The sequence below is a fragment of the Peromyscus eremicus genome, chromosome 6, assembly GCF_949786415.1.
Source record: "Peromyscus eremicus chromosome 6, PerEre_H2_v1, whole genome shotgun sequence".
In the NCBI taxonomy this organism is placed as follows: Eukaryota; Metazoa; Chordata; class Mammalia; order Rodentia; family Cricetidae; genus Peromyscus; species Peromyscus eremicus.
This window is the reverse complement of record NC_081421.1, coordinates 129,012,057-129,035,876: the sequence shown is the minus strand read 5'-3', so window position 1 is coordinate 129,035,876 and position 23,820 is coordinate 129,012,057. Positions and strand designations below refer to the sequence as shown.

Genomic DNA, 23,820 nt, shown 5'->3' with positions numbered 1-23,820 from the left:
ATCAGAAAGTTTTAAATAGGTGTAATCCATCCCGTTGAAGGAAGCTTTGTCAAAGTCTCATGGCTGGCATTAATTAGTAGGAGACACCTGATCAGGTGGCACGTGCCTTACCTTGAGTTATACCCTCCATGTAGACAGATAACTTGAAGGGTGAAAATATTTAGGGTTAAATAATACAGAACAGTTGGGAACTCTGGTCTCATTTAAACAACAGCCATATATAATATAGTAATATGAACTAGCTAAAACGAGTTCTAAGAAGGTATGGGGAATGTGTGTGTGATGATCAGTAATTTGAGACAGAAGAATGAGTGGAAACAAAGCATTGAAATAGAATGATGCCGTGTGAAGCATTTGGTGTCATCAATTTACTCGTACCCTGGATAGATGTGCCCCACCCACTTTGAACCAAGACACTAAGAAGCAGGTGACTCCTATAGCTGCAGAGCAAATAGCTGGGGAAGGGCTTAGATAAGTAAGCCTGAAGGCCCTGCCTGGCTCAGAGGGCAACGGTGAATTTACCTGTATTTTTCATTGTTGTGATGACACTTCCCTTTTCCAAGCTGTTTGTTTGTGATTCCCTGGTTTCTAACACTAACTTTTCAGAGCAATTTTGATGTGTGTTTAATAGTTTCTCATTTGATTCAAGAAGTTGAGTTCCTTTAGACTACTGCTCCAAGCTACAGTTTCCTAGGAGCTTTCTTCAAGTTTGCTCCAAGTGGCATTTCCTTTTCCGAGGAGCTGAGTTACTCAGCAATAACTCAAGATGTATCTCCTGTGAAACCTTCCAGCTATTCGCCCAGATAAATTCATGGCTCCAGAGCACATATTACAATGTCACATAGTTTTGACAGAGCTGTGCTAGTAACATTCTGCCTGTGATCAGATGGCACCAGAGATGAGGGGTACTTTCTTCCGAAGCTCAGCTAAGCTATTTAACCCTGAGCGAACAGTATTACCAGCAGCTACAAGATATTTGTGATTTCACATGAAAGTAAACTGCCTACAGGTCTGTTCATGTTATAGGCTTAACAATCCAACATGGAGTTGGCAAGTGATCTCAGTGTTGGCCTTGGAGATACAGCTCCAAGTACTACACTAGGGAAAGGATACCATTTTCTCCCTTATTTTAATCATGAATGCTTCCATGACAGAGCCTCACTGTGACCAAGAATTTAAAACAGGAGCCCATGTGTGTGAGATTGCTGGTCCTCTATGGGGCATCAAGGAATTACCTCTGAACCAGAAGGAGAGGTTTAGAGTCTTTTTCACTTTTGGCATGGTGACAGTGAACTAGTCCTTAGTCCTTAACAAATAGAATTGGCAGATAAGTGTATCACTGGTCATCTCTCTCCACAGCTCACAAAATGCTCATGATAAAAATCATTACTTTGTGAAGAGTGCTCTCAGAACAAAAACGATATCCAACCATCAGTTCTCAATGATAGCTAAGAAAAAGTCTACTGCATTAAATAAGAGAATTACTTATAAAAGCAAGCACTATCAATGATTGTGTTTCCACTGTTGACTGAAAGTTTGATGTTGAGTCATTTTAAAACATCTTAATATTTTAATGAAGCCCTACAGAGAAAAATTACTAGTCATTAGTACCTGGCAAAGGATATCTACAATATAAATATCACCAGAGTGTTGTGCAGATATTTGATGCATACTAAAAAAAATAGCACTAACCATCTTCAGATTATAACTGCCCTTAATAACTGTCACACATTAGCTTAGGCAGAGTTAGAAGTTAACATCTCACCATTATAGATGCAGATCTTATGATGTGAGAAAAATCAAATTTTTAGCATATGGAATCTGATTAAAATCTCACTGTTCCAATTTGCAAAACTAACAAATTACTGCAGATAATCAATACTTGTCTCAAGCCAGGATCCTCAGGATATCTAAGAGACAGAAACAGACTTAGACTTTCCCTGAGAGCAGGCAAAAACAATGTATCTTTGCTCTTGTCATTTCTGTAGCTCTGGAGGGTACTCATTATGTGCATAACTAACCCTGTTACTGTTTGCTTTTGTCTGATGAGCGCATGTTTATAAAAAATTACTGTTTGCCCGCTTACAGTTCAATGTTATGAATTTAGATGTGTTCATGTAATGATCTGTTTGTGAAGCCCGTGTTTACATCCTGTCACATGGTTATCTCCTCTACTCAGAACGCTGCTTACAAACACAACACAGTTAACCTTGGCATGCTGCCCTATGGAGGTATTTCAGCAATGCATGCAGGCAGAAGCATGACTTTAAACTTGCAGACTAAGTCTAAATTTGACCTTCAAGACCTACCTCTTCAGAAAGTAAGTATGGACTGCCCTACATGTGTCAGCATCCCAAAGCCACTTGATGTTTGTTCACTTGGTGTATTTAGACTGTGCATCTAGCCCTGCTTGTTACAGACTCCATAGTCCAAAAGCACCAGGGCAAATGATGTAGAGCCTGAATCTGTAGTTGTTCAGTGTTTACTGTAGCTAGATTGATGATCAGACGCTTGCTTTTTGGACTGAGCAGGCACATGGCTTTGGGGGTTGATTTAAGGATCATCTTTTTATTTATTTTTCTATTCTTCCATGGTTTTCTTTCTTTTGTGTTTACACGTTTATTGTTTACATTTTTGGAGACCATCCCTGACTTCCCTTGGTGAAGCATTCTGAGAACAAAGCTGAAAACTGTTTTTTTGTATTTAGGTGGTTCCTTCTAAAGGAACTTTAGAAAAGTAACAAGTTCATATATTTTAAACAAAAATATAGATATTAGCAAGAAAATAATGTTGTATAATAAAGAGAAGAAGAATTCTCATTGTTAATGAGATATTTGTCTTGTTCAGTCAGCATTGGGAATGCCCATTTTACCTGCTTAAACTAATTAATGCTTTTTCTCTGTTACATCTTAGTGGAGACTAATGAGTCATTTTCATACAATGTCATTATGACTATATGTTAATGTAGTCATTAGCCTCATAAGGTTTGGTGGATAAAGAAGTACAAAATAGGAAAAGAGAGTGACAGCAGCCCCCAACATCTCTTCTTTCTGAATAAAGTTAAACATGGGACAAACTCCATGCTGTAAGGCCTCACATTCACTGTCAAATGTCTGGTAACATTCCCCAGTTCTGTGTAGTTTAATTCAGGCTGTGGATATCATAACATAGTTAGAAACTTTATATCCACAGATTTTCACACACACACACACACACACACACACACACACAGAGAGAGAGAGAGAGAGAGAGAGAGAGAGAGAGAGCAATCAAAACCTAAATAAACTGGGAACTTTTAAATATTATCTTATTTGTTCTCAGTCTCCCAAGGGGATGAACAGTGGTGCATGATAACTTTCTCTGCTGGTATTTGCTGAGGTCAGCAATAACTCTCATCATGTCCATGCTAGGGCCCAGCTCACAATCTCTAAACTTAGATCTGGGCTTGTGAGCAGTTAATTTATTCAAGCCAGCAAAAGTCTAGCATGTCATCAGCATAACCATTTTCTTGAAACTCCCCTTTACAACAACCTGTTTTTCATGTCCTCCTAGAAGTCCAAAGCCCTCATCCTCTTTCCATGAAAAACCAACTTTCTTATCCTGTCCACACTCAGGGATGGATGAGCTTTCACAACTATAGACACTTCTGCAAGAGAACTTGGGGGGTAATGCAAATCAGTCTTTTAACTAAAAAAGAAATTTTCAAAAAAGATTTATGAGCGGATTAAAGTACTTTGTTAGGCATGGGTCCCACACACTCCCAGCACTTGAGATTCAGAGACAGGTGAATCTCTGAGTTTGAAGCCTACCTGGACTACCTGAGCTTCTCATGGAAACCCTGTCTCAAAAAACAAAGCAAAACAACAAAAAAATTAAATTAAAGGAGTCTTGGAAAGAAGAAAGCTATTGCTGGAATCCTCTGAAAATACCTAATGGCAACAACCCTATTTTGACTAATTTGGAGCCTAATTACTCTTTGACCCATACAGTGATCTGGATTCACGCAGTAACTGAAGAGCAGCAGTGCACTTAAAAATATGTTTCTGATGTCTTAGTTACTCTCCAGGCATGAGTTAGGGACAGCTGCCTTGTGGTATTAACCTTGTAATGCAGTGGCCCTAAAGAATAGATTAATCATCTCTCACTGTAGTGATACCATACTTCATAACAGCAATAATGCATAGCTGTATTTGAGGACCTCAGGACCATCCTCTCTTGGGCAAACACAGGACTTACAGGAAGCCCCTTTGGAAAGAAAATCCCTCTGGAAAGCACAATAAATTGCAAACCAACAATTTAAACACTGCAAGACTTCAAAGTAAATTACTATCAATACATTATCTCCTGCATGAAGGAGGAGGAAGTGGAAGAGGGAAAGGAGGAAGAAGAGGAATGAAAAGGTCATTTCTAAGATTAACAGTTTAAGGTCTATGAAAAACAAACTACTCTACCTGGCATGTAAAGAGTTCAAAAATAATGCATAAGCATTCAAAGCACAGCCAAAGCTGTGGCTGTGGCGATTCAGCCTTCACTCCAGCCCATCTGTTCCACCCCAAGCTCCCATCCCTTCTGCCAGGTTCATCTTCTCTATAGAGCTTGGATTTACAAATCTAGGGAGGCTTTCTGTCAAACTATAGATCAACCTTTATATAATATTTTAGTTATCATACAAAGATATGGTTGTTGCTATGTCTTATCCATCCTCCCCTCTCCCTTCCCTGCTGACCCCCTTCCTCCCCCAAAACAGCCCCAAACAGTCACATGTATTCTATTATCCTCTCTTTCTGTTTCCTCCACCCCCTTAAGATTTCTTCTTGCTCTCTCAGGGTTCCATACACATACACAAAATTACTCTCAGGCACCTAGAAGGAAAGCATGAAGCTTCCTAAGGAAATAAAGGAATGGGCAACACACATTTGTGGAAGTGGTGCCCTTCCCAGGGGACACTTGGGCTGAAATCACAATTGTGGCCTTCCTCTCAGGCTCCCAAACCTGGCCTCTTGCACCAGGAGGAAGGAGCACTCGTATTCCCTCCAAAGCACTGACACTGTCCTTAAGCAAATTGATAATAAACTAATTAAAGGATACAACTGATTGTAATGAGGAGTCCTGGTACCTAGTAGTGCTTGCACAGTATATATTCAAGGCCACTGGGCATAGAGGGGGGCAGACATGCTGATCTTGTTGTGTATTTTGAACATTTTTTTTTTTTTTTGGTTTTTCGAGACAGGGTTTCTCTGTGTAGCTTTGGAGCCTGTCCTGGAACTCACTCTGTAGACCAGGCTGGCTTCGAACTCACAGACATTCGCCTGGCTCTGTCTCCCGAGTGCTGGGATTAAAGGCATGCGCCACCACTGCCCAGCTATTTTGAACATTTTTAATTCATCCCTATTTATTGCAAGCCAGGTCAAGCATATATTTTTCATGGATTAAAAACTAAACTATAGTCTTTCTTTTCTATAAACAGGAAATTATATTTTATATGATAATTTCATAAAAGTCTTTAAGATATTTTTGAAAATGCCATTAAATACAACAAAATTAATATAAAAAGTTAAGATTATTCATTAGTTTGTTGATGTTTCTGCTGAACTTGAAAATCTAAGAGTATTTATGAATTAGAATGCTGGATATGTAAGTTAGGGTTAAATTATAAGATATTGGTATTTCCTATTTATTTGTTCCTTCCTTCATTCATTCACTCATTCAATCATTTATCATTTATTTGCCGCCTTTCCAAAAAGCATTCAAGTCTACTTTCTATGATGTTTTTAGTGGTTCATGTGCTTTTTCAGATGTGTTCTACTGTAATGAGCTCAGCTATTGTCTTGAAATGTCATGTTACTGGGAAAAGGACAACATTACAAGAGAATGTTGGTTCAAACCACTATTTTTATTGCCTAGATTAATGAATGATAGAATGATAAACATTTCCATTGGGAGAAAACAAAGGCTGAGAAAGACTGAAAACTCACTCTGGCTGGTACCACAAGGTACTTAAAGGATAGTTTTTTTCTTGCAACTCACAGACCTAAGTGGACATATTTAGAAGGTGAATGAGAGAGACATGAGACAGGCTCACAAGTCACACAGATATGTCATGTGCTTCTGCTTTACTGTCATGCCCATGGTGCCCAGTGTGTGCCCTCTCTACATTCAGCGAAGCCTTTTCACATTTTGTAACATCTAACATTTTCATACATGACTCACAGTAGTCGATACAATTCCTTCGTTCACATTATTATCCAAATAGCCATAAAAGTTGATAATGTGGAAAAATTTTAAAGAGAAATAAATGATGTGTCTTCACTGACCCAAGAACACATAATCACGTTGTTATGTAGATGCTACAGGAGAAATGATTCAGGTTATCTGAACTAAGTGAAAGCCAGTGATCACCATGTGCTCTGTCAAAACCACCTGTACTTCCTGACCCTTCAGTCTCACCAGAATGTGCTTGATGGCATGAATATTACAGACCCCAAGCATCACATGCTAACCATGGCATGCTGACAGCTGCCACCACCAGAGAGCATCAGAGCTGGGGATGAAACACTAACCTTTGCTAATGCCTGCCCAGGGCACGGCTCCCAATAGAAGTACCACAGGTTCCACAGAGCTAGAGTGGTATTTGCCACCTCTTCTTTTAGTGTTTATTACTGTAACGTTACACTATAGAGTCTTTTGCTTGTTATTTATAGAATTGGGCAGAATATAAATTATAATTTCAGAGATGGAAGGCCTAAGTCATACATATGACATATATATATATAAATTGCTTCTTTAAAGTTACCTGGGAGAAAATGTCCTTACTGTCTGTTTCATTAGTTACTAAATCAGTTGATTCCTGTCTAAGAAACTCCTGGGTTAGGGAAATTCAGACAGCAATGTTTGCCTTGATTGTTTCTAAACTTCTGGTGTCTTTTTCCACTGGACCTATTCAGATGACCCAGGATCAGATGGTACCATAATCACTATGCGTCTATTCATCCTAAAGCCAAGTGTTGTTTATTCAATCTCTATTTTTTCCTGCTGAAAGCAAACCAAGATCTATGCTGTACCCCTGGCCAACGTGTGCCTGTAATTCCCATCAGTTCTGCTATATTTATTACTGGCTCTTTGTCCCTCCATTAAAAAGCTATCCACCATTCTAATTATAAAAACAAGCCACCAGCTTGCAAATGTACACAGCCTTACAGACAGAAGCTAAAATGAGCAATGTTAGTATCAATGTGAATGATGTCTCATCTCTGTTATGGGCTAACACAGTCTTTAAAAATCATAACCATAATTCTCTCATACAGTATATTTGCTGGAATACTAGTACTTTTAATTTCACTAAAAATACTTTGGGCAGATTATTTTTCTAGCGTTTCCTGGTTTTGTTTTTGGTGTTGGTTTTTATTTATTGATCTGTATGCTTGCTCCAATTTTGGTGTTTTGTTTTGTTTTGTTTTGTACAAGGTCTCAGTATGTAGCCTAGGCTGGCCTCAAATTTATGATTCTCCAACTTCAGCCTCCCTCCTCATTGCTGAAATTATAGACATTTGCCACCATGTTGCTTGGACATACTATCTTTAACATTTTCTTAAGTCTATGAAAATCTCCTTTGCAAACCATGTATCAATTACCTAACAAAGTAGATCCTTGCATTCATCAAAGGTATCATAAGAACTTGGAAAAGTGTCAAATTCTAATGCTACTCATATATTTTCTTCAGCAAGATGGCATTACATATAATTTCACAAGCATACTGTACACCATTATTTAGCAGATGAGCAAGGCAACTGGTTCAGCTATGCCCATTTACTCGTGTTAATACTACTCATATATATACTTACACAAATATACATCCATATGGACACATTCGTGTACACAAATGCATACTGAAGGCTTAGCCAGATTAGAAATCACTTCTTTCACTGGATATTTGTCACCGTTCCTAGTTCTGAGAATCGTCCACTAAGTCTGTCAATGGCCACAGCAAACTTTGGAGCCAGTTTTTCTTAAGCTATAGCCCTTTCTAAAATGTTTGCTTTTCCACTAACTTACACTGTCCATTTCCTCTGTTTTTCTAATAATAAAAACTAGTAAGATCCAGCAGCTAACATCCTATGCACTGTGCGTTTGTTTCCTTGGCTGGTCATGTGAGCTGAGGAACATCAGAAGTGGTCCTAACCTTTAGAGTACTAACAGGATGTGAGCACCTGGTTTCGCTTGTTTTATTAGAAATAAGACATTGTAACAGCAATGGCTTCAATTTATATTATGCTTTCAAGTTGTTCCTTTTTATCTTCTGGAGAATTTTAACAGCTAGACAAAAAATTTACTCATATCATATATCTTAATGTGAGAAACGATGTGAGCATACTAAATATTTCACTTTTCAGTCATCCCCAATAAGTGTTTCATGGTGTTCCTGTTTCTCCAGGCTTTAGTGCCTCACTTAGGAAAATCAAATCGCAGCTCATTCTTGAAATTAATAAGGGAAATTACTTTCAGGAAGTACATTAATTTTACTATGTAGTAAGAAAGAATCTCCTTAATGGTCCTTTATGTTTCTGTTTCTGTGTCCCCTGTAATATAAAAGAATTAGTGTGACAGTTAATTCTAATTTTTATTTTTTTTAAAGATTTATTTATTTATTATGTATACAGTGTTCTGCCTGCAGAAGAGGGTGCCAGATCTCATTACAGATGGTTGTGAGCCACCATGTGGTTGCTGGGAATTGAACTCAGGACCTCTGGAAGAACAGCCAGTGCTCTTAACCGCTGAGCCATCTCTCCAGCCCTAATTCTAATTTTTAAAAAGAGACAAATTAATTTATAAACTTGGGAAGAACCCAGGGTAATGATGTCATGGTTTTGATAGAATGGAGCTGCACTTTTGTTGTGGGCCAAGAAGAATTGTGCCATTTTGAATAGCTCTCAGTGGCTATTCAAAATAGGACTGTTCATTTCTGGGCGGGTTAAAAAATGCATAAGAGGAAATTCATATAAAGATGAGAGTGACGTGAGCAAAAAAGGAAACCTGTGCTGAGTTCTGTCTACCTCTCAAGAATGTGTCTTGCACAGAGGCAACCAGATGGCAGGTTGTGTTAGACCCTCAGGGTGGAGGACCCAGACCAAAGAGACATGGATGCTGAAAATCCAAAAAGAAAATACTAGCCAGTGGCTCTTGGATGCATGAATAACTCTTAGCTGCTTAATCTTTGTATTCTTATTTGGCATATTTTAATATCTGGAAAAGTTGTATGTGAGCACATGTGAAAATAGTAGTCTAAAAACAGTAAAGACTAGAAATCCATTTGAAACAGACATCAGATAGGTATCTCACTACTTTCAAGCAACATGTTTTTCATATATGTTACTCTTCATTTGATTTTTTTAAACACAAATTCATTCTTAATTAATATGAGAGTTTGCATTCAAAAACATTGTTTCTCCTTATTCATTTCTGATGGGCTTGTGGAAGCAGAATTTACACAGTCCAAGCAAAAGGTGAAATTTGAACTGTGTCCTTTTTATTATGTCCATTAGAGGGATTGTGAGACAGTGTGAACTCTATTAGACACATTGTTATACAAAGTCCTATAAGACACATTGAGAGACAGTCTCACCTTAAACCCTGTTTTACTATATTTCCTGGCAGTTCTTTAAAAACATTCATGTGGTCAGAATACAGACAAGTTGGTTATTGGGTTTCTTTTTAAAGAGATCATAGTGGTGTACCCAGATGAGGACTGGCAAGCAGCTACCCGTGATGCATATGAAAGCAGTAGCCTAGCTTACCAAGATAAGGCTGAAGGACCCACCTCACACGGAATACCAGTAAGCACAACCTCTCTAGCCAGGTTTCTTCAGAATGTGGGCAAGCACTGGAATAGGCAGCTTCTGACTCACACAGGGATTCCCAATAAAACAAATAGAACTCAAGTCCCTAAAGGTTAGGAGAGAAAGGACTTTGTACACACATCCCATGCTGTGTATACCACCAGTGACTTCTCCAGTAGAAGATACAGGTCCTCCCTTTCTGATAGTATATGATTGTGTAATGTTAATCTAGCTAGAGTCTGGATCATCTCAAAATATCTAACATCAGTATTAATAAAGACAGGCATATCCTGTTTGTTAAAAACCACAAACAAGAATATTTTTAATAATCTTAAACTTATGAAGGATTTAATTTTAATATATAAGTGATGCATAAATAACTGAATTTAGTAACCAAAACAGTCATTGCTTACTTGACTGTGATTCTAGCAGCTGTCTGTGATAATGCACAATGCCAAACATCTTCATCTGCCAGTGCAGATTCTGCAGAGGATTAGTGGGAAGTACATCCTCGAAAAATCACATCAAAGTCTCAAAAAATTCATGTTAGGCCCTGGCTTGGAATATTGCACGTTCCAGTCTGTGGATTGCATGGTTTCAGTTTATATTCTAAATGGTAAGCTCATACTAAAGAGACAAACTAAGCAGGCTTTAAAATGTTGTGGATGTTTTTAAAGCATTGATTAATTTTATTCTGATTATCTTTATTCAGGTACTGTAGAGAATCTAAACTTTAAAATTCAGTAAATAACTCTGAAATGGTTATTTTAATTGTATTTCTCATTGTTTCTAAAATAGCTGTCAGTTTAGAATTCTTACTCAGTAAATAGAATATAATAGTGTTTCCAGTTAGGATATATGTTTTCTATAATCAAACAAAATTAATTTTACCATAATTGTTAGGGACTCTTTTCAGAAAACTATCGTAAACATCACTAAAGAATGCCATACCATTTTCGCAATAGACCCCGTCCCAGCAAAGCAACATTTTAGACAATGGACAAGAAGATGTCTCTCCTAGTGGCCAATGGAATCCTTACCCACTTGGGAGGCGGGATGTACCTCCGGACACCATTACTAAAAAGGTAATCAATGTCAAGTTGACACAAACCATGAACCTCACACATTCATCATAATATGTAGTCCATATCTTGTGTCTTAACATCATTTCTAACTTCATGGTAAATTCAGGCTAAATATTCTGCCACTCTAGGGCTTCTGGTCAACTGTCAATGCATTGAAAAGAATGGAAATAGACACAGCCTGGTGCTCAATTAGTAATGGCTGCATGTAAATAGCCTTCCCCTCTGCAGATTCACCATTTGGAAGAGTACCTTAGGACACACTTTGAGGTGCCAGCACAGAAAGTTGTGTTGCATACACTTCACTTAGCCTTGGCTTCAGCAGTACACATAACCAACATTCATAAAATTATATTTACCATTAAAAAGGTCGAATTGCCACATCTAAAGTCATAACAGTGAGATGCTTCAGCATGTAAAGGTGCTTGCCTTCAAGCTTGACTACCTGATTTTGATTCCCCAGAACCCACATAGTAGAGAGAGAACCAATTCCCACAAGTTGCCCTTTGGCCTCCACTCATGCTTTATGGTACACATATGGCTACACATGTACACACATAAATCAATCAATCAATAAATACATTAAAAATGTTTAAAGTTGTTAAAGTTTGTCCAGCAAGCACTCACTGAGCAATAGTACATACACTACACGCAAAGCACTTGCTGGACTGGAGAAACAAAGATAAATACAAGCTTCTAAAAGCTTTTAGCCTAAACCGCCAGTGTCATTCAAGGTCATGTCCCATTTACCAGAAAACGGAACGGATTCAGTTGTCTGTCAGCAGGAAAGTGTAATTTCTGCTGCTTGCACAAAGGAATATTTCACAGAACTAAAAGTGAGTAAATTTGGTTATGATAGTGGGCAGAAGTCCTAAAAACAAAACCAGAAAAGTTTTCAGGAGATGATCCTGAGCAGGACTAGATTTATGCAGGTCTAAGACTTGAGAAAAATCATTTTTGTGAGGACATGATAAACATTGTATTTAGAATTATGCAAACTTCTAGGGAGAGCACTGTGGGAGACCCTTCCACCCAGCTCTGGCTCTTACACTACAGTGTTAAGGCTCCAGTGACATCACATTGTAACTATACTTCATAATTTACGTATACTGTAACCTAGGTAATTTTTCCCCCTGGTAAGTTTAGTCAGTTTTAAAGATATACGTTTTTCCCCAGAACTGGTGAGTTGTTACCTCCAGACAGCACCTATGCCTTGGGCAACACCCAGCACTTGAGCAGCACAATGAGATACGCTGTGAAGGGTTGCAAGCTGCGACCCTTCCTAGAAAGGGTTCCATTTAGAGGAAATAAAGGGAGCTGAGGAGATGGGGCATAGTGTCCAAAAGGCTGGATAAATAAGCAGAAGTCAGATCATGTGGGCTGCATCTTGTAGGATATGAAAAAGGGAACATGGAAGTATCTTCAAAGGGAAATGGCAGGATGCAATGTTCATTTAAATAGTTCTCTGACAGATTTCCAGAGAACACACTGCAAAGGACAGAGCTTAGAACCAAAAAGCAAGCTAAGAAGTTCCTCTGACTTTTCAGAGGAAAAGATGGAAACATAATTTATAGAGAAAAAAGCTTAGATGCAATAGAAACCTGACAGGTAGAGCCAGGAGTATCTTGTGAAGAACCCGTTCGTGTAATCAGTAAACAAATTGGGATTGAGGCAAATTAAATGTACTTTTTTAAAAGAATCAGTTATGTTATCTTTTCTAGGAAATCAATGTAGCAATGTCTTTTTCTGTGATGGGGAAATAAGAATGAATATGTTAGGGCTGGAGAGATGGATCAGCAGTTAAGAAGATGTACTGCTCTTGCAGAGGACCTGAGTTCAGTTCCCAGCAACTGCCTGTAATTCTAGCTCCAGAGAGATCGAATATCTCTGGCCCACTGTGGGCCCCTGCACATATATGAACATGCCCACACAGAGACACGCATGCCCATAGGTATATTTAAAATAATTAAATAATCATCTCTAAAAGAATAAATGTATTAATTGGGTTTACCATGTCTTTTTACATTGTTATTAGCATGAGATAGAGACATCCTAGAGAAGAGAAATGGAGAATGTTATAGATAGAAATGAGAGAGAAGGGAGAGGGAAAGGGAGTGACCTGCTTGTTAAACAAGAATTATATAAAGTCCAAAATTCTACGAGAATAAGTAAGACTCTACAGAGGCAGCTACATTGTAATAGCTGAGTCAGAAAGGTAGTTTTGAAGAAGTAATAATTTCTCTCTTTACTGACGCATTTCAAATATTTGTTTTGATAATCCAAAAGACTAGGATGATGTAGCCCTATTGATGGCTTTTAATGTTAACTAGATTGTATAAAAATTTTAAAAACTTACTTTTTATATTATATAATTACAGTTATTCTCAAAAGTGATGTGGATAGGTGCTTGAGAAAACATAAACCAAAGATTCTTCTGAAGAAGAAGTGGCAGGCAAACGGCAGGTGTTTAATGTGACAGTCTTAGCCCTGGGTTCTTACATGGTATGTAATTATTCTTAGCAGAGAACATTTATTTATTTCCTGATGCCTATGTGGCCATGCAGTAGCCATGAAGTCAGGGGACCCTTCTTGTCCCCACTGACTCTGAATTATCCCTTTAATAAAAGTCCAAACCCAAAAATTATCTATTAGATAGCTATCAAGTCAGTGGTAGAAAATAAACTTGTCAGATTAAAGCAATGGAAAGAGTCAGGTTAAAACATATTACCCATCAGTCTTTGTTCCATAAAGCAAATGATTACCCTTTTTCAGAAATTTGAGATAAATCAATCACATTCACATTATGTTTGCTTTGAGAAAAATCTAGAAGCAAAAATATAAAATTAACACCACACCACAAAAATGCCCATGGCCAACCGTGTAGCCAGAAGACATAGATATCATAGCAACTGGGGGTCACGGGAGTCAGCGTCTTGTCATGTGGTCATTAGCCTTCTCACCCCATTATGCATACATTCTTAAAAACATTAAGGTGGAAAGAATGACTCATAGCTTTTATCTCTGTTGCTCATGTCTCCTGTCTCATCTCTGTTGGGGGAATGTGTGACAGTGCCATCAGAAAACATTGTAGGTTTAAATGAATAGATATGTACTGACTTTTGCCACATCCCACTCTTAAGATTGCTCCATTGTTTTCCCCCTTTTTTAAATAACTTCCAATTCCATTGCTGTATTCTGTAGATTGATATTTAATAATAGAACAATGTGCTGATAGATATTCAGTAAGACAGAGATGACTGCCCTCACATCAGCCAGCTGCTGCCCTGTGGTACAGGTCACCAAAGTGAGAAGCTCTGTACCTCACATTTCATCTGTCATTAGAGACAGAGTGGTATGTTACCTGCATCTAACTAAAACCTGAAAGATCAGCCAGACCTGTGAATGCCCCTCATACTGTAGGCATGCCACCAAGCTCTGTGAGGCAGTACTCTAGCACCCAAGTGTGAGGACAGGTTTGGACACCAAGTACAAATTAAAGAGAAGACATCGTCTTCTTAATGTTAGCTTTATGGAATTGTCATAATCGTGAATATGTGCAGTGTAGAGCAGGCACAGTAGTGAAGTGTTTGACAGGAAGTCTCGTGTCTTCTTCACAACTTCAGGAAGTAAGGAAGTGACCATATGGAATTGAAGAACAGGAATTAGAACCCAGCATTGTCTACGCATACAATGTGCTCCTATTTCCCTTGGTATATATTCACTGTGCTTCGTGATGGATTAAATATGGACATGTATTTTTAGCATACCCACACATGCCTTCCCCAAACTCCTCCCTTTCCCAAGAGCCCCATGGGCCCTACACAATTTTGTTTCCACTCGCATGGCATATAGACATCTATGATATTATGCATCTGTATAAAATCTAGTAACCAAAAATGAGTAAAAACATTCCTACTGAAAGCATGTCTGTTCCATATGGTGGAAAAGGGAATCATTTATTTATATATAAAACACATTTTCTTTACTCATTCCCGTTACTGGATGCCTAGGTTGGTTCCTTAACTTAGCTGTTGTGAATAGGGCTGCAAAAAGCTTTGATGTTCAAGAACATGATATGTCCACTTGGATTCTCTGTTAGCACTCATGAGTGGTACAGCTGGGCCATATGACAGATCTGTTTTCAGTTTCCTTAAAAACCTCCTTACTGACTTCATAGTGACTGAACTAGTTTAGATTGTCACCAGGATGTATCTGGGACCCCTTTGTCCACATCATTGGTATGTGTTCTTATGTTAAATGGCTCTCATTCTGACTGGGGTTAGGTGAACTATCAATGTAGCTTTGATTTGCATTTTCCTGAAGGGTAGTGAGGGTGAACAGCCTATTTTTTGGCCATTTCATATTCTGAGAACTGTCTGCTCGTTACATTGGTCCCTTCACTGACTTGGTTGTTTGATTTCTTGTGATTTATGTCTTTCATGTGTTCTTTAAGTATTCTGGTTATTCTACCATGTGTATAGCTGGTAGAGTTTGTTTCTCATTCTCTAGCCTGTCTCTTCACTCATTTGTTTCCTTTGCTGTGTAGAATACTTTTAATTTCATTTTTCTATTGTTAGTGTTATTTTCTGAGCCACTGGAGTCATTTCAGAAAGTCCTTGCCTATGCCCAGCACCTCCAAGTGTTTAGTGTTAAAGCTCTTTGCTTCGAGGATTTTCTCCACTGTCACTGAAAGGAGCTGTTCATGTCTCGTCTAGCAGGTGAATTTGGTGTTATGACTCTCCTCTTATCTGTGCTTTAGCTGTGTCCCACAGAGATTCATATATCATATTTTCATGTACAGTATTTAATGTACTGTTTTACTTGCCATGGGCTTCCTCACTGGGCCTGGACTATTCAGAAATGGGTTGTATACAGTGCTTGGATAGTGTCCTTCCATCCTTCTATTACCGTCACATAATTAAATGAATTGTGGTTGGAGACCATCTTCTGTGTGACTTCAGCCAACTTCCTGAGAGTTGTTTTCAGTTCAGGTCACCTAGACAGATTCCTATAGTAAACTGAGGAGAATTCTAGACATGACAATTAGAAATGGTTGGTGGAGAGTAATGTTGGGTTCCTCTGCATTTTTATATTCTTGATCATTTTCAGTTCAGTTTTTCTACCAGTTATTCATAAATGGATATTACAATCATCTAGTTCTCTTCTAGTTCAATAGTTTTCCCATATCTGTACCTCTGCGGTCTGACTATATATAAAGACTGCTACAATTTTTTGATGAACTAAACTTTCACAGTATAAAATTCCAATCTGTCTCTGGTAAATTGCTTTGTTCTGACATCTTTTTTTATTCAGTCCCATACAGCCACTTTTGTTTTCATTTAATTAATATATGCACAGTGTGATCTCATTGTAAGTGAAACCACAAGAGTCTGTAAAAAGAGTGTCAAAGATTTATTAAGATATAAAAGGGGAAAAATACACTCATGGATACAGAACCAAGTAAACAACAGTCATTGACCTCCATTCTGTCCGGGAGGGAATGGATCTGGCCATCTGGTCTCGGAACACCCCAAGAGAGAATGACCATGTGCATCTCCTCAGATTTAAAGCAATCACATAACCCACCAAGAGGCTATGCATGCCCTAAGGCTGGTACTCCAAAGCGGTTGATGGAATGAATATCCACAACACTTCATAGACCTGTTTTTCCTGCCTGATTCATTACATTTAAAGTAAGAATTGAGGGGCTGAGGAAATGGGTCAGCTGATAAAGTCTTTCCACACACAAGCCTGAGGATATGAGCTCAAATCTCCAGAACCCAAATGAAAAGCTAGAAGCAACAGTGCATGGTTGCAGTCCTGGTGCTCAGAGGGCACATAGAACCGGATCCCTGGGTCCTGCTGGTCAGTCATGCTGAATCAGTAAACTCCAGTAAGAGAGTGTTTCAAAAAATTAAAGTGGAAAACAACTGAGAAACACTCCCAGTGCCGACCTCTGGCCTTCATATGCACATGCACACAAGTGTACCCACATATGCATATTCACAAACATAGATACACCCATGTACCACACATACACACAAAAAAACAGCAGTAATTAAGAAATGATGCATCAAAAATTTAATTTCATTTGTTTTTTTAACTTTTGTTGTGGATTTTGTTGCTTCTATGGTTCTTTTTCCTGTTTCCTATGAATTATTTGAACATCTCTTAGAATTTTCATTTATTAATTATATTTTTATAATTTATTTTTATAATTATATTTTTAGTGTGGCCCTCTACTTAGCTTTTGTAGTGCTGCTCCTGAAGTGCACACACACACACACACACACACACACACACACACACACACCCCAGCTTATAAATCTACTGGTGTCAGGAGTTTGTGGCTGAAACAAAGTATATGGACATGACCTCCCTACCTCTTCATGCTTTCATCTGCTTGTGTAAAAACTCCTCTGCATCTATCCTGTGTGAGTCTGCATGTAGAAACATCAGATTGTGTCATAATTTTGTTTTGATCACAAAAGAATTTTGAAAATTTAAGGAAAGGAAAGTTGATTTATCAGCTGGCAGATCTTTTGGCAATGTTTTTCTTCCTTCTTAATTCTACAAGGTTTTTCTTTTCCTGTTTTCTTCCTGCTGGCAAGCTGCCTTACAACACTATTTAAAAAGAGTTCTTGGAACAACAAATTCCTCTCATGTCCTTCATCTGAGACTGTCTTGATTTCCTGGTCGTTGCTGAAGAATACCTGGACAGTTAGAGGATTAGGGACTAACAGTTCATTCTTTCCAGCACTTGAAAATCATGTAATTTTCTTCTGTCACTCGTGGCTTCTGGTGATACATCTGCTGACATTCAAATTGTTTTTCCTTTATAGAGAAGATGTCATCTTTTTCTCTCGTAGCTTTGAAGGTTTTGTTTGCCTTAGCTTTTAGTCATCAAATTAGACTGTGTCTGCACATGGCACTTTGTTTTTCTCTGGTTCCTGAACCTGTTAAGTCTTGTCAGTTAACAAATTTCCAGGTTTGTGAGGATTATTTTTTAAGATTTATTTTATTTTTAATTATGTGTGTGTGCAGTGCCTATCGAGACCAGAAGAGGGTGTCAGATCCTCTGGAGCTGTAGTAACAGGTGGTTGTGAGCACCTGATATGGGTGCTGGGAAATAAACTCTGTCCTCTGCAAAGGCAGAGTGGTCTCGGCTGCTTGGCCATCTCCCCAAACCTAGGGCATTATTTCTTCTGGTAGCATTTTAGCTGCACATTCTTTCTGCCATTGTTCTGATGATATGATTACTAAAACACTGTGTAGTCCACAGATTTTTTTTAGACTTTTCTCATATTTTTCCTGTGTGTTTTCTCTCTGTTATTCAGACTAAGTGATTTCTGTTGTCCTAATGTCCAGCTCTCTGTGGTCTTTTGCTAAGATTCTCCACACGCTTGCACACACTGTGTAAGGCCTGCACATGTTCGTGAATGTGGATGTGTGTGAATGCCAGAGGACGCTGTCTTTTACCTTTTGTTTTTGAGACAGGGTCTCTTAATGTCCTGGTACTCACCTGGAAATCCAGGGATGACCCTGTCCCCACCTATTCAGTGCTGAAATTGCAAGCATATACTGCCACACACATACTTCACCATGCACTGCTCTTTAAACATGGGTTCTAGGGATTGAACTCAGCTCCTTGTGTTTGTAAGGCAAGCACTTTATTGATTGAGGTATCTCTCCATCCCAATTTGGCCTTTCTGTTTTAGCTAGCTTCCTCTAATTCCATTTCAGTTGATTTGGTGTGACTTGTAATCCAGGGGAGATAGAAAGAAAGGCTTTGGGGATGGAGAGATGGCTCAGTGGTTAAGAGCACTCACTGTTCTTCCAGAGGACCCAGGATCAGTTCCCAGCATCCGCATGGTAGCTCACAACCATCTATAACTCTAATCCCAGGGGATCTGATGGTACATAAACATACATGCAGGCAGAACACTCATTCACATAAAATAAAAATAAATAAATCTCAACAAAAGTAATAATTAAAAAGAAAGATTTCCTTTTGGCCTTCATTGAAATCCCAAACAAAAGATCCTTGATGTTACTAGGTTGAGATGGAGACTCCAACTCCTCACTGATTTCCTCTGATGCTGTGGTACAGTTGCCTCACTATCACAGGGTCAGATGAAAGTCTGGCTCTACGAGGCCTTCTCCAACATCCTGTTAGAAAGGCAGAAGTCTTACTGTGCCTGGGTGGGAGGGGCCATTGAGTGCTAGTCATGTGAGTGCTGTGGCACGCTACTTGGCCTCTGGATATTGGAGTCTGGGGCATCATACTTTACAGCCATGTGGCAATGCTCTGCCACATCCCGAGAGAGAAGAGTCTAGTCTCTCCACTTGGCCTTCACAGGCATTGTTAAGCTAAGGCTGTGGCTTGCTCTATGATATTCAGCTTCAGTAAAAAAGTCACTATCTAAAAGGATTCTATCTACATAGGCCCTGTATCAGTCCCTGATTCTTTACTGAACAGAATTTTTGGGTTTTCTTGTGGGCTGATATTTGTTGGTATTGTGTTGTCTGTGTTAGTTTGCTGTTTTAGACCGACCATTGATTCAGCTCCATGTTTCCCATATGATTCAAAGAGCTCACCATCACACTGTAATTTTGTCCCTTCTAAAATTCTAATTTTTAGTCGTCTTGTATGTGATAACATATAATGTCCAAAGATGTTTATTATATTTAACTTTGGGATGAGTAAAAGTAAATGAAGTGCATCTACAGGGAAGCAAACGTACAACCAGCTGAGCTTTTGAAACCTAATTTGCTTTTAAAAATGGAAGGGCACAGTGTAAAGGGGCGTGATGGAACCGGGCATTTGTTGTTTTACTAAATTATAAAAACTTTGGTTATTTAAATGCAAAGGAACTCCTTGGAATAAGTTACTACGTGCTTCTCTGGGAGTGAGTCTATAGCTGAACTCTCTTGGACTTAAGTGTCGAGCATTAGTCATGCTCTTTTGAACACCCTAAGTGCCACAAGCTGTCATCCATTTAAGTTGTGTTTCATTTTTCCAAGCAAACTCCAGTTGTTCAAGAGCCAAGATGGACAGTGAGACACGGGCCCACCTGGGCATCCCAGTGTATGTCCGGCCTCCTGCTCAGGTCTGGAGGAGCACGGTGAGCCAAACCACCTCAGTGGTGACAGAGACATTTCTTTGATGTTGTTTAAACCTTCTAAACACTGAACAGTTTCCCATAATAAGCCCAATTAGCTTCAGGCTGAATTTTGGGTGAGTTATAGCATTTAGTATCAAATTAGCATTTCTCTGTTTTGGGTGTAAATATTTTCTTGAGTTCTGTAGATATTAGAGCTTTTTTCCCTGTAAATTTTGACAGTTTGTTTCAGGGTCAACTTGAAAGTACCATTCTCCAACTCTGTTATGGAATATGTATGGTTTTCTCCAGCCTCCTCTTGAAAGCTCCAAAAACACCAAATCCTCTGTTTCTTTTTGTCATTCCAAACATGTCACAGTGTCTTTTCAGAAACCTTTGTGTTGCATCCCCCATACAGTAAGAGGCAGTGTACACATGGCTTACTCCCCCCTCCACGCCCCCTTGAGCAAACCCAACCGCTGACATTCTTGTTCCCATTGGCGTATTGTACTTCATCGTCAGTGTCCTCGTCACCCTCAGGAAGCTTTTGTACTGTTCACAAAGTCCTCTTCCCATCCTTCTGAACCACAACCATCCCACTAAGTGTCTTGTCATTTGTGTTTGCTTAATTTTACAGAATTGGGTGTTTGTTCTTTGCTTTCTACGGCCATCAGTCATTGCTCTCCACAGCCCGCAGCCCAGGAGAGTAGATGGGCAGGCAGAATCACTTGCAGAGTGATTGCTTGCTCCCTCCATGCTCACCATCTGAAAACACAAGCTTTATTAACTCATAGCAAGGGAAAGACTACTAAATACAACAGCACCATCCTGTTTGCTTACCTGTCAACTTGAAGTCCAAAGCAGAGCACCTAAGACAACCCACAGGCCTGATCCACTGACTGGGAAATACAAGGGCTGCTAAGGAACTGACTGTGACGACCAGCCAGAGCCTGGGAGTCCTCTGCACAGTTCCTTTTCTGTTCTCAGTAGAACTAGGGATGAGGACCAGGCTGCAGTATAATACAATAATCAAGAGGATGACCTTTGATAGACAACTTTGTCAAATGCTGATTTGACAGTTCCCTAGTTCTACGAATTACTTGGGAATATTGTATACTATTGCCCACCTTAGTGTCCTCTTCAGTAAAATAGGGTAATAATAATAATCACCTCTTAATGTTGTTGCGAAAACTAAGGAGGTAATGCATGTGAGATGCCTTGGGACATGCTTCAACACCACGTTTGGATGACAGCTATTGTCTACTAAATGCATGTACTGTGCCTCTCACTGAGAAGAGTAAGTGGGATATGCTGCATGTCCTCAAAAATTCAAAAGTAGGGGCAGGGTAGATGACTCGGTTAGTAGAGTACCTGCTGCATACACAGGGGGATCTGGGTTCAAATCTCCAGCACCCAGAAAAAAAATCAAGATATGAGGGATAATTGTAAGCCCAGACTGGGGGAATAGAGGCTGACAGTTCCTGGAACTCATTGCACACAAACATGCATATATACACCACATTGAAAACAATTCAAACATCTATATAATCCTGAGTGCAAACTGGCCTGTCAGAAGAAAAATACACCAGAAAAACGTAAGTCTAAAGTTAGAGTTCTGCAGAATAGAGAGGCTCTTTCAACTTTGGACAGAGTCTGTTCCAAATAAATCAGCAGTGTAACTTTCAAGAAGGCATTATTGGTTTTCTCATGCAGATTATATAGGAAGGTGCTCAAGCAGCCAAATATCTTACAGTGGAGGTGGGAACCAGGTAGGAATCAGAAACCAACCCCGCTCTGCCCCCTCTGACCTCGAGAGATCATTCTGTCTGACACGTAACTGATGATGCCAAGTGATTCATGAGAGGACTCAGAATATAACCCTGGGTTTACAAGAGAATGGGAAAACTTGTAGCAGCAGAGAAGAGCTGAACTTGCCATAAGGACTTCCAGTCTTCTAGACTGGCAGGAAAGTGACAAGGTTTCTGGAAGTTTTCAGGAAGAGAGATGTGTCTGAGGAATAAGCATTGGCCTTTGAGATTATCACACATGTGGGTAACTGCACCTTGCCCCGGTACAGGCTAAAACCTCCACAACTTTCCCTCTAATTCCCCATGACTGAAACATTTTTGATCTTCATGAAGTTAGAAAATGGTTCACAATGCCAAGACAGCTAATTAGACATCTAATATATAATCTGAAGGTTGTTTATTTTGCATTCATATTGCCAATTAATAGAGTACTTTCTTTTTTAAATTACCTCTTGTTTGGAATCCAGCAAAATATTTCCCTCTAGATGATGTTCTTTCTTCACTATGAGTTTCTTTATTTTCCATACTCTTTAAGAATTTTAAAACAAAGGAGTGTGCATAGCTCACTCTAACTGCCCTTCCTGTCCCCACAGATGGCAGCTACTTACAGGCATTTATCACATGATTGACTTTTAATGCTCTTGAGCTAATAATGTAACAAATTAATAGCATTTATTATTTTCTCCTGAACCAGCTCACTGTGCACCTGTGTCATAGAACTTAAGCAATTCTACTGTTTTGCCTTAGGAAGAGGGATTATTGTCCCCCGATGCTAAAGAGCTTACATATTTCTCTAGGTTATTTTTCAACATAAAATGTCATCTAGCACTACCCTTTATTTTTAAGGTTTGAATTCTTTTTCTTTGAGATTCTTTTCAGATGAATTTTGTTGCCTTAAAATCAGGAATAAAATAATCTTCAGCAAACCACCAGATGACTGCACCGGCGTCAACGTCTCCACCAGCCCCATGGGTGTACCCCTACCTTTCCTTTGTTATCCTTCCCAGCCTGGCTGAGAGCCCACATGGGCATCTCTCACCCATGGGGTATCTTCTTCCAGCCTGGGCTGGGAGCCCATGTGAGGGCCTCTTCCGATGGGGCAGCATGGTGCTTTCTGCTTTACTCACAGGAAACTTGACCTGACAATTCTGCTCTCTACAGGCAGGTAGCCACATTCAGACCCTGATGGGGTCACAGAGCCTTCAACACCGAAGCCGGGAGCAGCAGCCATATGAGGGGAACATCAACAAAGTGACCATCCAGCAGTTTCAGTCGCCATTGCCCATCCAGATCCCTTCATCACAGGCCACCCGGGGACCTCAGCCTGGACGGTGCTTAATTCAAACGAAAGGGCAGAGGAGTATGGATGGCTATCCTGAGCAGGTAAGGAGAGCTCTTGTAACAGTCAGTGGACATTCAGGAAGTTAAAACAACTCAATGCTGCACACTGGTCCTTGGCTCACAATGCTCTTCATAGGAATTGGGTCATTGCTGCCAGTGGTTAGGGGCAAATGACACATTGGTAAAATGCCTTTTTGCATGCAAAATACAATGGTTTTCCAGTCCTGTTCTTCCTTCCCACTGCGCACCCCAATTCAACTCTTCAGCACTAGTTTTGAGTGTTATAAAGAACCTCTGTGGATGGGGTGTGTTGACTAAGGCGAATGGAGAGTATGAAAGGTGAGCTATTATCCCATCTTCTTTTGCAGAAACACATTTTTAGCCCTATTTTCTGGTTGTTGAATAGTACAGAGTATAGAAAACCCTAAAGAATTATTGGAAGAGAAATTTGTAAATGTTCCAAAAGCTACTGATTAATGCAATGTAGCAAAATCATAATAATGACTATTGTTTGTAGCTTAAGTTTTCCTGCCTGGCCCACAGTCAGGGCAAATCTCTTTCACCTGCCAGTCCCACAGCCTCTCAGACCCGACCAAGTAAACACAGAGACTTACGTTGCTTTCAAACTGTATGGCTGTGGCAGGCTTCTTGCTAA

General features: G+C 39.4%; 1 protein-coding gene across 2 annotated transcripts in view; it reads left to right on the top strand.

The window, feature by feature from the left end:
* Lrrc7 (leucine rich repeat containing 7) overlaps positions 1-23,820 on the top strand; it is a 364,429-nt gene that overhangs the window by 300,516 nt on the left and 40,093 nt on the right. Inside the window, exons 21-23 of one of the 2 annotated variants that reach the window (XM_059266514.1) lie at positions 2,180-2,320; positions 10,799-10,918; positions 22,986-23,207. In XM_059266514.1, coding sequence (XP_059122497.1) covers positions 2,180-2,320; positions 10,799-10,918; positions 22,986-23,207 — 483 coding nt within the window. The remainder of the gene's footprint in view (positions 1-2,179; positions 2,321-10,798; positions 10,919-22,985; positions 23,208-23,820) is intronic. The other variant, XM_059266515.1, reaches the window with a different exon arrangement.